The sequence below is a fragment of the Eleutherodactylus coqui genome, chromosome 1 (assembly GCF_035609145.1).
Source record: "Eleutherodactylus coqui strain aEleCoq1 chromosome 1, aEleCoq1.hap1, whole genome shotgun sequence".
NCBI lineage: Eukaryota > Metazoa > Chordata > Amphibia > Anura > Eleutherodactylidae > Eleutherodactylus > Eleutherodactylus coqui.
This window is the reverse complement of record NC_089837.1, coordinates 159,226,809-159,243,403: the sequence shown is the minus strand read 5'-3', so window position 1 is coordinate 159,243,403 and position 16,595 is coordinate 159,226,809. Positions and strand designations below refer to the sequence as shown.

At 44.2% G+C, this 16,595-nt stretch overlaps 1 protein-coding gene and 1 long non-coding RNA gene across 3 annotated transcripts in view; one reads left to right on the top strand and one right to left on the bottom strand.

Moving 5' to 3' along the window:
* LOC136627384 (uncharacterized) overlaps positions 1-16,595 on the top strand; it is a 183,514-nt gene that overhangs the window by 77,855 nt on the left and 89,064 nt on the right. The window lies entirely within an intron of this gene.
* The window catches only part of TNK2 (tyrosine kinase non receptor 2), a 186,343-nt gene that overhangs the window by 87,099 nt on the left and 82,649 nt on the right, over positions 1-16,595 (bottom strand). The window contains exon 1 of one of the 2 annotated variants that reach the window (XM_066602383.1): positions 14,666-15,458. The exons of the other annotated variant lie outside the window; for it this stretch is intronic. Coding sequence (XP_066458480.1) covers positions 14,666-14,725 — 60 coding nt within the window. The 5' untranslated portion in view covers positions 14,726-15,458. Of the gene's footprint in view, positions 1-14,665; positions 15,459-16,595 lie in introns of those variants that run through there. 2 annotated transcript variants of the gene reach the window in all.

Here is a 16,595-nt window from a genome sequence, read left to right as displayed (position 1 = left end):
TAGCCTGCCACGCACAAGTGTTCTCCTGATCACCACCAATACACTAAGTGACAAGACGCTTTGTCTTTCGTCTTCTAAAAGACACCTACATATGCCTCCACTGAGGAGTTCTTACTTCCCTTTTGAAGCATATGTGACATTTAGCGTTTGCTTGAGACAAATTTCAAGGAGCCTTCATTAAAATACGACTATAGAGCATATATCCTTAACCCTCTCACAACGGAAGCATCGCTAAAATAACCACACTGGGTTTTGTATAAAAGGCAAATACTTTTTTCTTGACCCTCCTAACTGAAGACTCTACATTACAAAGGCCATGTTGGAGGGTACCCTACTGTCAAACGTCTAGGGGGCCTTCACACTGGCAATAAAATCGCACAATTGTGACGTAATGCAAGAGTGAGTGAAAATGCTGAATTATGAAACCAATGATTTTCCCATTTGCGATGTTTTCACTCATGTGACGTGGAGTGAAAAAAATATTACGGCATGCTATTTCCATTTTGCTTTTTTTTTTTTTTTTTTTTTTTAAATCTCCCATGCTTCACCACGGAGTCGCATTTTTATCACATCCCAAAGCACAAACTTGCGATTTTCGTGCGATGCGTTTTTAACATTAGAAAGTCCTATTGTCCTTCTTTCGAGAAAATCGCAACCGGCAGCGATGTTTTTGCAAGGAAAAGCATCGCTGAAACCCAAAAATGGCGGGAGCAAAGATGTGATTTTGCTGCAGCAAAATCGTTATCGCCAGTGTGAAGACGGCCTAAGACAAAGGCAAGGAATTTTATTTCTACTCTTTTATTCTCGCTCCCAATTAACTGTATATTAAACAACTGCTATATATGTAATTTCCTAATTCAAATTATGCTTTATAATACCAAACTCCTCTTTAACCCTTTCCAATCCACTGTCTGACGTCTGATTGATGTCTGTGCATCTCCGATATCGGAAGATGTCCGGCGTCGTATTCTTACTGTAGATTTCGGGCCGCTCCGTTGTCGGGGGCCTCTCCAGCATGTCCCATACTGCAGTACTAGCTCTAGCCAGCAGATGGCGCCATTGTATAATGGCAGAAAGAGAAAACCCCCTAGGAAACCCTGAATCTAAAATTGGATTGCAAAGGGTTAAACTATTTATTATACCAAAGTGTGACTGACCTCAACTAAGAAGTCACATCTAACAATGTATTGTACAAAGCTAATGGTGACTGCATCCTGCTGCCTGGAAACACCAGCATCGCTCCACCCTGGTGCAGAATGGCGCAGCACAGAAGGATGCAGGTTTTACTTTAGTTCGGCAGCAGAAAACAAAGTGCAAACCTGTACATATGCTCTCAGGGGTTGTCAGAGTTAATTTTTTTTTTTTTTTGTAAATTCCTGCTCCTCCTGTAAAAATAATAAAAGGATACTAAAGTCATCTCTACCAGCAATCTGCTGTGTTCAGCGCTGCATCCTCCAGTCCCCCCTGTGACGTTGCATATGGGAAATGCGTAGCGGATTACAGAAACACGGTATAGAATTTTCCGCATGCGAATTGATCTGCGATGAAACCAGAGCAGACAGTGTTCGAAAATCATGGCATAAGAAATGCTGCAATATTCGTGTCTAAATGGACCTTTATTCCTTTACAAGTGACAGTAAGGTAAGCACTGTGTATTTATTCTGTAATAGGATTATGGATATATTATGCTAACCATCAATATGACAGCCCATACCAAGGCAGAGTATATATACACACAGTAAGACAAATCCTTAAATGGAGTTCTCGCGGGTTTTTTTTAACTATTGATGGCCTATGCTTAAGGTAGGTGATCAATAATTGATTGGTGGGGAGGGGGAGGATCATCGCTCAGGATCACTGCCAATTAGCATATTTTTGGCAGCCCTGTCAATGTGGACAGCGCTTGAAGCAGATAATACTGTCCATATTGCAGCAGCCTGGTTTGAATTAAATGGAAGCTGCGCCTGCAGTACCAAACTGGTCTGCTGAAACACGGACAGCGCTATCTGCTTCCATTGCTGTCTAGAATAACCGCAGCACCAGGAACCGGCTGCTTGGCGAGGATCTCTCGAGCAGACCCCTGCCGATCAACTATTTTGAGGATAGGTCATCAATAGTAAAAGTCTGGGAGAACCCCTTTAATCACTTGGAAGACTGACTTATATAAAGCAGTATGTAGCTTTTTTCAGACAGAACTTTATGTAAATCGGACATTTAATAGCAAGCAGCTATTTGGAGGAACGAAACCGAGTATCAAAGGATTATCAAGTATATTACATAAGAAAGTGTTCAAGATCATTTACACTACTGAATATCTAGAACACTATAGTAGTAGGTGCACTAAATGTACAGTTGGTCTCTATTAGTGCAGCTTGTACTGTGACAAGGATAGATACGTGCAGCGACTCTGAGGAGGAAGGGTTAAATAATACGTGGGGGAAGTGGTGCAGCACTAACTACTTTACATTCAGTGCACACTTCAATGCAGAAGGGAGAGGTGTTACATGCACACAGGAAGCACATGTACACATGAATGACCGAGACCCGCCAAGCCACAGCTACTATGGGAATGAATGTAAAGGGAGCACACGCTCATATCTTTTAGGCAACACATACAGTATCTTTAACCCCTTGGTGACCAAGCCTGTTTGCACCTTAATGACCAACTCATTTTTCAGTTTTTTTCATCACTGCATTCCAGGAGCCACGACCTCTTCATTCTTCTCGTTGACGTACAAGGGCTTGTTTTCTGCAGGACAAGTTATATTTTTTACTGACCTCGTTTTTCGATACATATAACGTAATGTTTAACTTTTATTAAAAATTTTTAGGGGGCGTGGGGGTTAAAAAATAAATTCTGCCATTTGCTTTTGGATTTCATTTTTACAGCATGCGACATAAATCATATGATAACATTATTCTCTGGGTCAGCGCGATTCAGGCGACACGTTTATACAGCTTTTTTTAATGTTTTGCTATTCTGTACACAAAAATCACTTGTTTTTTTGTTACCGCATTCCTATTTTCCCATTAGCTATTTTTGCAGTGTCTTTTGTATTCATTTTCCAGGATGGGCACCGTGTGGGTTAAGTAAGGTACTAACTTGTTTCTCCCAGTGAAATGCTGTGTATTAGAGATGAGCGAACGTACTCGGATAAGCACTACTCGTCCGAGTAATGTGCTTTATATCTGAGTACCTCTCCGCTCGTCCTGAAAGATTCGGGACGCGCTGTGGAGTGGGGAGCTGCAGGGGAGAGCGGGGAGGAACGGAGGGGAGATCTTTCTCTCCTTCTCTCCCGGAATCTTTCAGGACGAGCACAGCGATACTCGGATAAAGCACATTACTCGGACGAGTAGTGCTTATCCGAGTACGTTCGCTCATCTCTACTGTGTATGTAATGACCATCACCACAGGCAAGATTACACTGAGAGGCCTCCTTCACACCGACGATTCTCTGCAACTAAGTTACATGCATCAAGAAATCGTGACTTAGGGTGACTACCCACTAGTGTTTGCGAATTTGCTGTGTTTTTTTTTTCCAGGTGTCTATGGGGCTTTCTAATGTTAAAAACGCATCGCAGCAAAATCGCGATTTACCGCGAAATTGAGATTTTGCGCGATGCGATTTTAACATTAACAAGTCCCATAGACACCTGGAGAGAAAAAACTGCTGCAGATTTCGCAGTGAAAAAGAACTGTAGTGGGTAGTCACCATAAAAGAACTAATGGTTTCCTATGGAAACGTTCAGATGAACAATTTGTAGCCGCGTCAAAAAATCTCACCAAAAAAAGATAGGACATCAGTGACTAAAACGCAGTGACTGAAATTCCCTGTTGCGTGAAAAAATAGGTCTTGATCTAGCTTTTGGCAAAAAAAAAAAAATCGCAGATGCCTTCATAGACTTCTTTGGGAGACTATGCAAGTCAGCCAGCAAAGGGAGATGAAGGCATTCCCCCTGCAGTAGGGTTTAAGCGTTGGCCAAGTTTACACTGAATGATTAGTGTCCAAGTTTGAACGATCCAATAATTATTTGAACAATAATCGTTCCATATAAAAGCACCTTTGTGTTAAAAATGGTTGAAGATGGCATCTACGAGTAGGTAATAATCTTGTCTTGGGATCACAATTCATTACTTAGGGCTAATGCCCACAGCCGGATTTAAAACCACGGCAGAATAACGCAGCTATTAGGTTCTATTGAACCTAATGGCTCAGTCCTCACATGTGGGATTCTGCCGCGGATTTACGCCGCATGAAAAAAATCGTGGCATGTTCTATTTTACAGCGTTTTTCCATGGCCACTTTTATGTTTATCCCCGCGGTGTAAAACTGTGGGCGTATCCCGCTCTGTCCGCGGGCAGGAGGGCTTAGACCCTTCTATATACAGTTGCAGGCTGTCATACAAGTACAATGCATTTCAGTCTATTAGGACTTGCACTTAAGTCGGGAGGGGTATTGTCTCTTCTTGAGGAGATCACCTAGAAGGTGAGTGAGGAGACTTCTAGATGCTCTCCTTAAGGAGTGATGCTGCCCCTCCTGACTCACGTCATAGGCCTCTCACCAAAAACCTGCTGCACACGGATGAGGGGCAAAAACTCTGAAACAGCTGTCTGTGTATGGATTCTGGCGCGGTTTTAAATTCACAATCTTTGCTAAGACCTGTATAAAAGGTCAAACATGAATTTGCAGAACTGCTGCCATCCAATAGGTGGCGTTGCAGAGGTATTGTTCCATTTTCATTATTTGCATAGACCTGCACTTACTGATGTTAATTCCTGTTGATTTCTGCTATAGAACAAATGTTACTTATAATCATAATAATAATCTGCGGCACACTAAATCAGTATTGAACAATAGGAGTGAGGGTCCTGCTCACAAAATCTTACAATCTATAAGGAAACAGAGGTTCCGTACAAGGTCCGGCCATCTTTTTAGGTTGAAGGGGATCAAGAGAGAGTATTTAGAAAAGGAATAAATGGGGAACAGTTAGATTACAGAATGTGGTAGGCCTTCCTAAAGAGATGTGTGGATATTGGAGACTATCTGGGATAGCGCATTCTCTTGGAGACGGAAGTACAAGGCTTGGATTACGGAGGAGCTTATTCGAAGATTGTAAACAGAACAGAGAGCATGAGTAGGACGGCAGACAGAGATGAGGGAGGAGATATAGCGCGGTGCAGCACTGTGGACAGTTTTAGGCCACCTGCACACAAACGGATCGGATTCCACATGCGGCATCCCGCAGCAGAATCCAACCCTGTGCCTGGCTGGTGACCCCGCGAACCTGTCTGGAATCTTCTTAATCTGTACTGCGGATCGTCCAGCCAGCTTGCTGACATACATGAGGATTGCGAAAGGGCTGCGGGTCGGACGGCTTCCGTTGACTTCAGATTCCGTAATGAGAATCCACCCATGTGTAGCCGGTCTTTTCACTCTTTTCTTCAGTCTGTAAGCATGCAGAATCACGCTCATAAATCAAGCGCCAACTTCCAGGGGTGACAGAGAAAACCAGGGACCTCGGATCTCCATGTCCCACAAGCACCATAATGGGTTCCCTTTACACTGTATTCTGTAGTGGAGGGGGCGACCAGTCCAGTGTCTGATACAGGATAGGGACATCAATGTAGTAGTTAGACAGAAAGACTAGCCTGGATCCTGCATTCAGGAAGGAGAGGGAAGAGTCTAGTGACCTGAAAGACTGATTTGTAATAAGTTATGGAAATTAGTGTTGCTCATAGTGTTCGGCCAGGCAATGAAATCAGGACAATTTTTGAAAGGAGGTAGAGAGTGGGGGTAGTTGGGTATATATTTTTTTCCTATGAATGTAGCTCACTCCTGAATGTGCTGGAGTTCTTGGTTCAAATTCCATTAAGGATAATATCTGCATTGGGCTTTTTTCTTTTTGTTTCTCCATCTACTACTCCAGAAAAGAAAGGCCAAGCATGGCGGGGTATTATTGTATCTTGACGCCACCAGGAATTCCTGGTGGAATCAAGATTGACGGGGGTGATGCCCCTGCAGCTGATTGGCTGGACAACTTCTCCGGAACCAGGCCCTAGAAGGGCACTGAAGAGTGCTAGAAAATACATACCGTGGCCAGCGGCGATGCAGGCGTGCATCCACAGCTCAAAGTCGGTTCCCCGCCGGCGCCCCACACTGCCCAGCAGATAGCCCAAACCCAACGTACAGTGCATTGCCGACACAATGCCTTTCCATTGGCAGGTGTCAGCAGGGCAGTGTCGGTAACAAAGAAGACATGCGGCTGCCGGCACAAAGCTCTCTGCCGCCGGTTGGGACGGAAGGCTGAGGCGGCGGCAGGGACGGAGCAGTGAGGCTGCGGGCGGGTGGTAAGCAATGGCAGAAATGCCGGCCATTACTGAGCTGAGACGCTGAACTTTGTGCATGCATTTCTGCTAGGCATGGAGGGTTAGCCTCACGGTTAATGTTCCTTAGCATAACATAATTACATGTAAATGCTGCCATGTTACTGCGGTAACATGCCAGCATTTACATGTAATAATGTAAGGCTAAGAACAGCCACATGTTTTTCCATTGTGGCCGGCACTCCCATTAAGAGGAGTGTGGCCGCAATGGAAAAAAATAGACATGTTGCTGCCAAGGAATCCGCTTAGCAGCGCCAGCTTCGCCGCAACGGATTGGCCGTCCCGTGTGGATGAGATTTTTGACAAATCTCGTCTACATGGCTGGCTAATGCCGGAATTAGTGGCTGCAGGCGGATTTGCCGCAGCAAAATTCCGCACGGCAAATCTGCCTTGTCTGAACCCAGCCTAAGACTAGGTTTCCACAGGACGGAAATCTCTGAGAATGTTTGCAGCAGGACCGCACGGAAATTCTGCAAGATTTCCACAGCGGAAAGGCTGCTACAAAGCTCGTGCCATTTGGTGTGGGTTTGAAGCGGCTTTTCAGCCTGTATTCCGCTGCAGAAATCTCTCCCCATAGAGAGAAGAGAGTCCACACTGGAGACGGTGATATAATTGACATGTTGCGGATTTGAACTCCACGCCACATGTCAGTTTGCATGCAGCTTGTCGGCTGTGTGTGAAAAAGATCTTTACAAATCTTGTCCACTTTGCTGCTTAGTCTCAGATTTAAAAATGCGTGCGGTTAGTCTGCACAGAAACTCAGCTGCAATTCCACCTATTGTGAACCCAGCCTAAGAGTTTTGGTGTTTTCACAGTAAGGCGCCCTGTCCACGGGCGTGTATTCGCCAGCTGTAAACTGCCGGCGAATAGAGCCGGCCCCTGTCCACGAGCGTAGAATCATTGCGATTCTCCGCTCGTGATGGGCAATTCACAGCCAGCCTATCTATCAGGGCTGACTGACGGAGATTCGGCGGCGGCTCCCGCGGCGGAGATCTTCCGCGGGACTGCGCAACGCCCGTTGACATGGGGCCTTAGACAAAGGCAGATTCCGGAGAGCTTTCTGAGGTGCAGGTGACATGAGCGAGCATGTGATTGAATATAGCAGGCATGCTGCCTATGAGTTATGGTTGCATCAATCACTAAAACGGAGATATCAGGTTTTTAAATTGGTTAGTAGATGATGGAAACACAAAAGGCTTCACTTTTTGAAAGATTCAATTTCAGATAAAGAGAGCACATGGTAGAGACAGCGGACAGACAGTCGCTGGTGTTTGTCAGTACTGAAGATGTGATGTTTGGGGGAAAGAGTATATAATTTATCTCAGTGTACGGATGTTACAGAAAATCTGCTGATAGTTTGTCCAATTGGGGCTGTGTACACAGAAAAGAGGAGCGGAACAAGGACCGAACTCTGAGGAACCCAAGAGGAAGAGAAGAAATAGAGCCGGCAAATGATACACTGAATTAGCTGTCACAGAGGTAGGAAGCAAACCAGGAATGAGAAATGTGTTTTTATACTTACCAGCTACACTAAAATCTGACTCTTTACAGATTGTCGTGCGTCCGCTCTCTCATAGACTTGTGTGGGAGAGCAGAGCAGACAAACTAAAGAGAGTCAGATTTTCATGTGGCACACGGACTTCCGTGTGCGAGTAAAAAAAATACCTCACCCGCCTCCCCATTACATCCCCTAACAGCATCGTGACTTAGTTTATTGTGCTGTAGGGAGGTTACAGATTGAAATATACTGAGTCCTCATAGTGGCTTCCATTCATAAGCAAAGGCTCTATGAACTGCCAGATTCATCACACTGTATGACAGATACCACCGGTGGTTCATGAACCCCATGGACTTATGATGGGGTCTGTCAGGTTCCATTGTGGGTGATGTCCATTGTTTTGATGGGACTATAGTGATGCACGAAATCCTTTTTCCCTCTTCAAATATGATGGCATTTGCAACAGAGGATCAGACACAAATGTGAAAATCGTCTTCTAGTTTCTACATGACCCAGGATATTAAAAATGGTAATCACCATGATTTTAAATGGTCACAGAAAAGAAAAAGTCCCGTTGTGAAGAAACCTGCTCACTCATAATGACGAATTCTCTTTTTTTAAAACATGCTGTCATGCTGTCTTTTCCTGCCACCACACCCAGCCCCATGGAAAATCACTCATCGTCCTTCATGCCTGCACCTATAGCATTCTACAAAAAGCTTCATTCAAGTACGTTAGAGTTGGAGACTAAAAATACTACTTTTTGTACGCCGTATACCACTGCCAGTGGGAAAACATTCTGGACATTAAAGGAGCTCTAGGGTTTAGGGGTCATTTAAGCATCCATGAATGGCATACTTTTTATACAAAATGGTATAAAAACATATCACTTCATGTACCCAAAGGCTAGAATGGGTCATGCGTAGTTCAAAAATACATACTTCGGAGTACATCTGACCTTCTATAGGTTTGTAAATGTTTTTTTTGCGGGATGGAAAAACATAACTTACTACACTTATCTGTCCCAAAGAGGAAAGCTTTTTTTAACATTACAGTCAATTGAAAGGGTATGGAATAGTACACCGGACAAGAAAATGCTTAAAAGGGTTTTTCAGACCTAGAATATTGAGGACCTATCTTCATTATATCAGACTAGTTAGTGGAGGTCATTATAGGGCATCAATATCAGACTAGCGGAGGTCCAACACCAGACAGCCCCACGGTCTGAGCTGAGCCGTGAAGAGCTGGAATAAGCAGGATTATCCAATGTTTAGTGGTCTGGATGCTACTGCAGCTCTCTTCCATGGAAGTGACTGTCCAGGATGGTGCAGCACTGTGGAGAGCTCCAAGGATGAGAATGATAAGCCCTAAATTGTATTGTATAGTGGACCGGCACTAGAGCAGCAACAGGCACAGGGTGGAGACATTGGTGTATCGGTTAGTCACAAAGATGAGCCTGACTGCTGCACTGAGGATGGGAGGGACAGCGGAGAATTTAGTGAGGGAAAGACCCATTAATTTGAGATACAGTAATCAAGATGAGAATTGGATCAGACCAACAATAAGTTTTTGCCATTTCCACTGTAAGAAAACAGTGGATTCTGGAGATGCTTTTGCAGTGCAAGGGACAAGTGATTTAATAAGGGGTTCAAAGGAAAGATCAAAATCAGACTAGGATAGCAAGACATACAACACGTTTCGGCAATAAAAAACCTATTTCAAGTACAAAACATACACATAACAATGAGTTTAACTAAGGACCCAATACCTCGGGTATTGGGTTTTTATTTAAACTCATTGTTATGTGTATGTTTTGTACTTGAAAAGGGCTTTTTATTGCTGAAACGCGTTGTATGTCTTGCTGAATCTCCAGTGGGAGAGTCTTCCCTCTTGTGAATAAATCCGTCTTTGCACCATTTGGAGTTCCCGCGGACCTGATTTTGATTTGAGTGGACATGGGATTCACATAACAATTGTTCAAGGCCATCCTGGATCTTGAGGGGAGATTTGGTGGCTCGGTTTTCACTGAGTGTCTGCTCCCCTCTCCCGAGTGAGTACTTTCCTACTCTATATGTTTGGAGCGCAACTTGTATTCTACTTTCTTGTGATTTTCTGACCTCCATCTTCTTGATGGAGGGTTTATTATTTTTTAATACTGCAGCTCTCCACTGAGTGGATCGCATGTGGTCTGGAATTGGATTTCCTCGGTATTACCTTTGTTGGATTTGGACCTACAGCATATTTTCCCCTCCCAATGAGCTGTCCTGTTTCTTTTTCACTTAAACAACAGTCTAAGGCCTCATGTCCACGGGGAAAATCAGGCCTGCTACGGATTCTCCATGTAGAATCCGGAGCGGGTCCCTCCTGCCCCGCGGACATGAGCGCTGAAAATGAGAATAAATAAGAATAAACTTACCTCTCGCACGCTCCGGATCTCCTTTTCGCCGCGGCGTCATCTTCTCTCCGTCGCGGCCGGATCTTCTTTCTTCGGCTCGGCGGATGCGCAGGATGACGTCGGTGAGGTGCCCTGCGCATGCGCCGGCCCGAAGAAAAAAGATCCGGCCGCGACAGAGAGAAGATGGCGCCTCGGCAAAGGGAAGAACCGGAGCGGGTGAGTAAATTCCTATTTTAGGTCTCCCGCGGATCCGGACGGCTTCCATAGGCTTCAATAGAAGCCTGCGGGAGCCGTCCCCGCGGGAGACCCGCACGAAAATGGAGCATGGTCCAGATTTTTTCATGCTCCATTTTTTTTTTTAAATCACTTTTATTGACCATCCGCGGGTATTTATCTACCCGCGGGTGGTCAATGCATCCCTATGGGGTGTGGATCCGCGCGCGGGAGAATAGTTAAAATCCGCTGCGGATTTTAATTCTTCTTTTGCCCGTGGACATGAGGCCTAATGTATATGGAGATCTCCCCTAATCGCAGATGTTGGGAGGGAAAGGAGGATCAAGCATGATAGATTTCAATATATCCGATCCTCTGTTCTCACGGCAGCATCTTTCCTTCCCCTCATTGAAGACACATGAACGTGCGGTTGAGTTTACAGGTGTATGAGGGATTTGGGAAGAATAACTGTCAAATGAATGTGCGTTCGGCTGACAGTGAACTAAAGTGCATGGGCCCCTTTGCAAATTCACCTATGAGAAGGCTGGACATAGTAACATAGTATGTAAGGCCAAATGAAGACAATGTCCATCTAGTTCAGCCTGTTTATCCTCTTATGTTGTTGATCCAGAGGAAGGCAAAAAAAAACCAAGAGGCAGGAGCCAATTAGCCCTTTTTGGGGGAAAATTCCTTCCCAACTCCCTAATGGCAATCAGACTAATCCCTGGATCAACCCCTAATAGTTCCTACCTGCCTGTATACCTGGATTAACAATTAACCAAAGATTTATATCCTGAAATATCCTTCCACTCTAGAAAGACGTCTAGTCCCCTTTTAAACTCCTCTATGGATTTTGCCATCACTACGTCCTCAGGCAGAGCGTTCCACAGTCTAACTGCTCTTACAGTAAAGAACCCTTTTCTGTGTTGGCAACGAAACCTGCTTTCTTCTAGTTGTAGCGGATGCCCTCTCGTTACCGTCGCAGTCCTGGGTATAAACAGACCATGGGAGAGATCCTTGTATCGCCCCCTCATGTATTTATACATAGTTATTTGATCGCCTCTTAACCTTCTTTTTTCCAGGGTAAATAATCCCAATTTTGATAGCCTCTCTGGGTATTCCAGTCCCGTCATTACATGTATTTGTTTAGTTGCCCTTCTTTGAACCCCCTCAAGCACTGGTAACTAAAAAAAAGTGTTGTTCCCTGCCCTTTATGTATTCAATAGCCAGGCGATTCCAACAGAAGCAGAATCATGGAGCTGAAAGCTGTCACTGAGACATCAAACTCCATCTCTTCTGGCAAAGGCAGAAACAGAGTGGACATAGTAGACCTTGTAATATGGCAATACTGTGGGCTCCTCTTCAGTCTTGAATATAGGAAGCTTTGACTGGTTAAAAAGTGGAGCTTGGATTGCTAACACCAATGCGGAGACAGTAGTGATTACTGTGAAAGTGGGGGTTGGACTGCCCTGACTACTGAGGGAGGAAGACTGCTGTGTTTACTACAAAGAAGTGTGAATACAGGGGAGGTGGGGGGATGATCAGATGGCACATTGGGGGGGCCTGGGGGACAACCAGAGAGATTATTGTGATGATCCTTAATGAGAGCTCTATTCTGGTGCAGAACCTCAAGTAACATGTAAGGCTAGGTTCACACTTCTCGGATTGCTAGATGTGCATCAATTATTCCTCACCCAGCTTCTGAGAACAAGGTCTTACAGCATGTAGTTGCTGGCTTCTTCTCTAGACCTAGCTATGACCTAACTATCTGATCCAAGCCGATACTTAACACAATTGTCCAATGATCCTCTGGATATCCCTTTGGGGAAACGTTCATTACCACTGCATTACACAGCAAAAGGCTCTCAGATTCGGAGATTGAGATAGCTAACATGGGCAGAAACTTATTTTTTATTTTTACTCATTTATATAGCACATACGAATTCCACAGTGCTGTACACAGATTGTTCTGACTCCATGTTTGACTCAGTTCCAATTGGGGCTTTCATTCTAGTAGGAAGGAGAAATGTACTGCAACTAAGCCTTAGGGCTCCTGCACACAGGGGGATATTTGCTGCGGGCATTCGCACTTCAGACCTGCAGTAAATGCCTTTCCACAGCAAGCTATGGGAAATCGATTCTCCCTGCACACTTGCGTAAACCAATTGCAGTTTCTGCGAGCAGAGGAAAAATTGCAGCATGCTCCATTTTTGCACGGATGGCTTCCATTGAAGTCAATGGAAGCCATCCGGTCCGGGGCCCTTCTGCAATGGCATTGTGGAAAGGTCGTGGATTCCACGTCATCGCTAGGTGATGATGCGGGAAAAGCAGTAGTTAAGAAAAATGTCTGTACTGGGCATGTCCGACGGACCATCCGCAGTACAGATGAAAACGAAAGCAACTGCTGCTCCCAGGGCGGGAATATGCATGCGGTATCCGGCTCTGCAGTGTGCAGGAGGCCTTCTAGTAGTTTACTACATCAAGAACATGATTACAGACCCCGTTAATGGCAGCCTTCACCTCTGCAGCGATGCTCCCCGTAAACAATGGTCAAAGTGTGCTGCACAATGAATGCACCTCATCATACAAAGCATATTACACCTGAGTCTCCATATCATGTGCCGATGCAAAGAGGCAATCAGAGAAAACTATCACATTTAAGCTGTTGTTAATTTCTATGTATTAGCAACCCCAATAAAAGCTTTATTATATCAGTGTCCGCGTCATGATGTGCACATATTGCACGGGGGTTATTTTGTGACAGCAGATACTTACTATGAAGATTCATACATGTCATAAGAACAATCATCAGTAAATTACAGGGCTCCCGCACGCTTGTTCTTACCATATATGAAAAGTACCTATAAACCATCGTCTATAAAACATTAATGAGCGAGAGACGGATAACTTGACTGCTCCATTGGTTTATTCTGAATCATACAAATATTGTTATGCAAATTTCAACAGAATTTTCTGAAAACGTTGCCTGTTTTTCTTTAGTTTTTTTTGCTTGTTTGCTTTTTTAGGACAGCAGCCAGATGTTGCATAATAGCCAGACGATAGCTCTCAGTAAGTATGAAATATTTAGCATATATTATCCCTGACATTTCTGTTGCCTCTTTCCTTATTGGCTTTAATGGAGAAAACATGGCAGGGAGCACCACTACCACAAAGTGTGAATGAGGCCAATAAAGCAGGACTTGTGCCTGATTAACCTGTATAGCATTCTCAGTATCTTCAGATGTAAGCCAGAGACGATCCACTTCCTGATGACTATATCCAGTTTAGTTTATTCTGCAGGCTTGCATAGTGTAAAACCATAAACAGATAATATAATATAAAGGTACAGCCACATACAGGACAACGCTGCAGTGATGAAGCATCATCCTGGAGTCTTGCTACGAAGAGCCATGGATCACTGTGATGTAATTACAGATAGACGCCATAATTCACCTGATTACATACGGTTAAAATAATCTTCTAGGAAAATGAGAACTAGATGGAAACTAAATAAAATGTTTTCACATATTAAAATGGATTTTGACTAGACTTTAAAGCCATCACAGCTTAAAATATAACCTTGTCTACAGCCTGCATGGAATGATCTTGTAACACAACTTTGAAAACCTGAGATTAGTAACAAAGTATCATATTTTATCAAAGTGCAAAGGAAATCATTGCAGAATATCGCTTTTGCACTAACAAAGAGTTAACCGAAATGCATTCACACCATGCGGCCACAATTTCTACTGATCTCTAGTTGGCTGGTGCTGCAAAAACATCAACCAACCAACAAATAGCGATTGAAGAGTTGCTATAGAAACCGCAGGGCAACTAGGGAGAAATTCTAAAGTCAGCTTAACAAGCATGATGGGAGAGCATATTAAACTGTGGTGCTTGTAAGAAGTAACCTCTCCAAAAAAAATCCAATAACAGACTAAAGACACAGTAAAATCTTCTGACCAGCAGGCACATAGTGAGAGGAGAGCTATATTGTACACCAACATTATCTAACACCTGTTCCACTAGAAAGCATTCACCTCTTCCCAAGTAAAACCTGAAGAAGCTATAGCACTCCATGCTCAGAACTAACCATGCTGTACTATACATGTGGAACACAACAGATGAATTGACCTTAAACAAGACTATCCCCCTCCTTATAAAGCAGTGTTACCTCATTCTCCTCTTTGATCTCCTTGCTAGGCAGTCTCTGATAGTCAGACTTCTCCCCCATATTCTCCTGGTATGCCGATGAGAGGGTAGCTTGTCATGGGGAAGTCACCGATAAAGAAACCATTTCCAAGACATAATGACTATTTTCTGGTAGGCAGTCCGTGAGATAATGATCACATGGTGAGAAATACTTTGAAATAAGTTGTGCCATGGAGAATCACCAGGGAGACATGCGGCTGACCTCAGCCCTGGGCTTATGTATCCTCATCTCAGTGCTGTCAGGAGATCAAGCCCTGTCGGACTGACAGCAGAAAGCACAGGTTGGCAGCTACATATGCACAAAGGCTGCGTGTTTACACGTTCAAGCAGATGCTAGAAGCTCTATTCTGGCCATTGCAACAATGTATCTCCTCTCAAGGACGCTGCACGCTGAGTGTAACAATAACGCAGGATTACGGCATTCTATGGCAGTGACAGTCCACACTATAGCATAGCAGACATCCTTGGGAAAACAGTGAAGCAAGAGCAAAAATATATATATATTGTCCTGGTAGGGGTAGATGCAGCTGACAATACTGTGATGTATTCCTCAATGGTGCTGATTTCAGGAAACAAGTGCAGCATGGGATGCTGGCATGTCAGTCCAATCTGGAAAAGGCTTCCAGGAGGTCCATCTATTTAATAGATGCAACTGGCCGTGCAAAAGGCTGTCGCAGTTCTGCACTGCAGCGTCAAACCCCCCCACTGCTGGGTACAACATTCACCCTCCCTCTCTGTGAGTCGGTGCCAGCAACTCCTTTCTGTCTCCACCTCTCACTGCAGATTAGTGAAGGTTGAGGAGAGCCTCCCAACCCAGAGGCAACCACCCAGAGCACATCTGCTGGGCAGCACCACCCCCACACCCATGCATCTTCATGATTAGAAGGAAGGAGGGGTGAGCATGGGGATGCTGAGCAAAGTGAGCTCCAGTGTCTCCTGCCGGTAACTCGGCATCTCCATAGAGATTAATGCCTGCAGAGGAGAGCTAATGATGATCATACTACAGAAAGGACGAATCACAAGGAGGCACAAGAGTGAAGGACAATGCACTGTTTCTGAAATAACTCATTACATTTACCTTAATATGCAGTGTATTAAACCTGAATAATACCATTATTAAGGAGGGCGTCCGGCTTTATGTAAATAAGCCCTGATCGCGGTATAATAAAAAAGTTGCAGAACTTTTGAATAGACTTTGGGGGGAATTCATCAAGAGCTTCGGGAAAAAGTTGAAAAAGGTGCATGCCTCTTCTGTGCAAAACTTTGCAACATTTTATCCTTTTCCATACACTTGCATAAATCCTAGTGCAAATCTATTCCAGCTCATGGATGGTGTACATTTCAGGTTCTGTCACATCATCCTAATTTATTAAAGGGGTTATGTCATTAGAAAACAAAAAGTCTATACTTACCTATTCCTCCCCCCTCTTACCGCATCATCTCTTGGCTCCTCTAGTACCCCGGGTCACATCACCTCCAGCTGGCCGATTCTTCTTCTTCCTGTGACGAAGCGTCCATTCTCTAGTCTCCTTCCTGTGAGGCAATGTACCCAGTCACTAGTGACGTAGTGTTCATAGCCTAGCAGGGAGTGCCGAACTATTGCAGAGACTGTCTCTTTGCAATAGTATATGAACTCTCAGGGCGAGACAGCGTGCATGCGCAATCTCTGTGATAGATCTAAAATGAACTAATCATTCAGTGTAAATGCAGCCAATGGTCGAACGATAAATCGTTCACTTTTTATTCATCATTCATTTTATGCGGGCATAAAAATCACCGTTGGCTCATACACTATAATCATTCGGTTTAAATACAAATCGTTCAGTCGTACTCATACAGTAAGATATCCATTCCCTGCTAACTTTCTTTCACACAGACGGTACGCTGTCCAT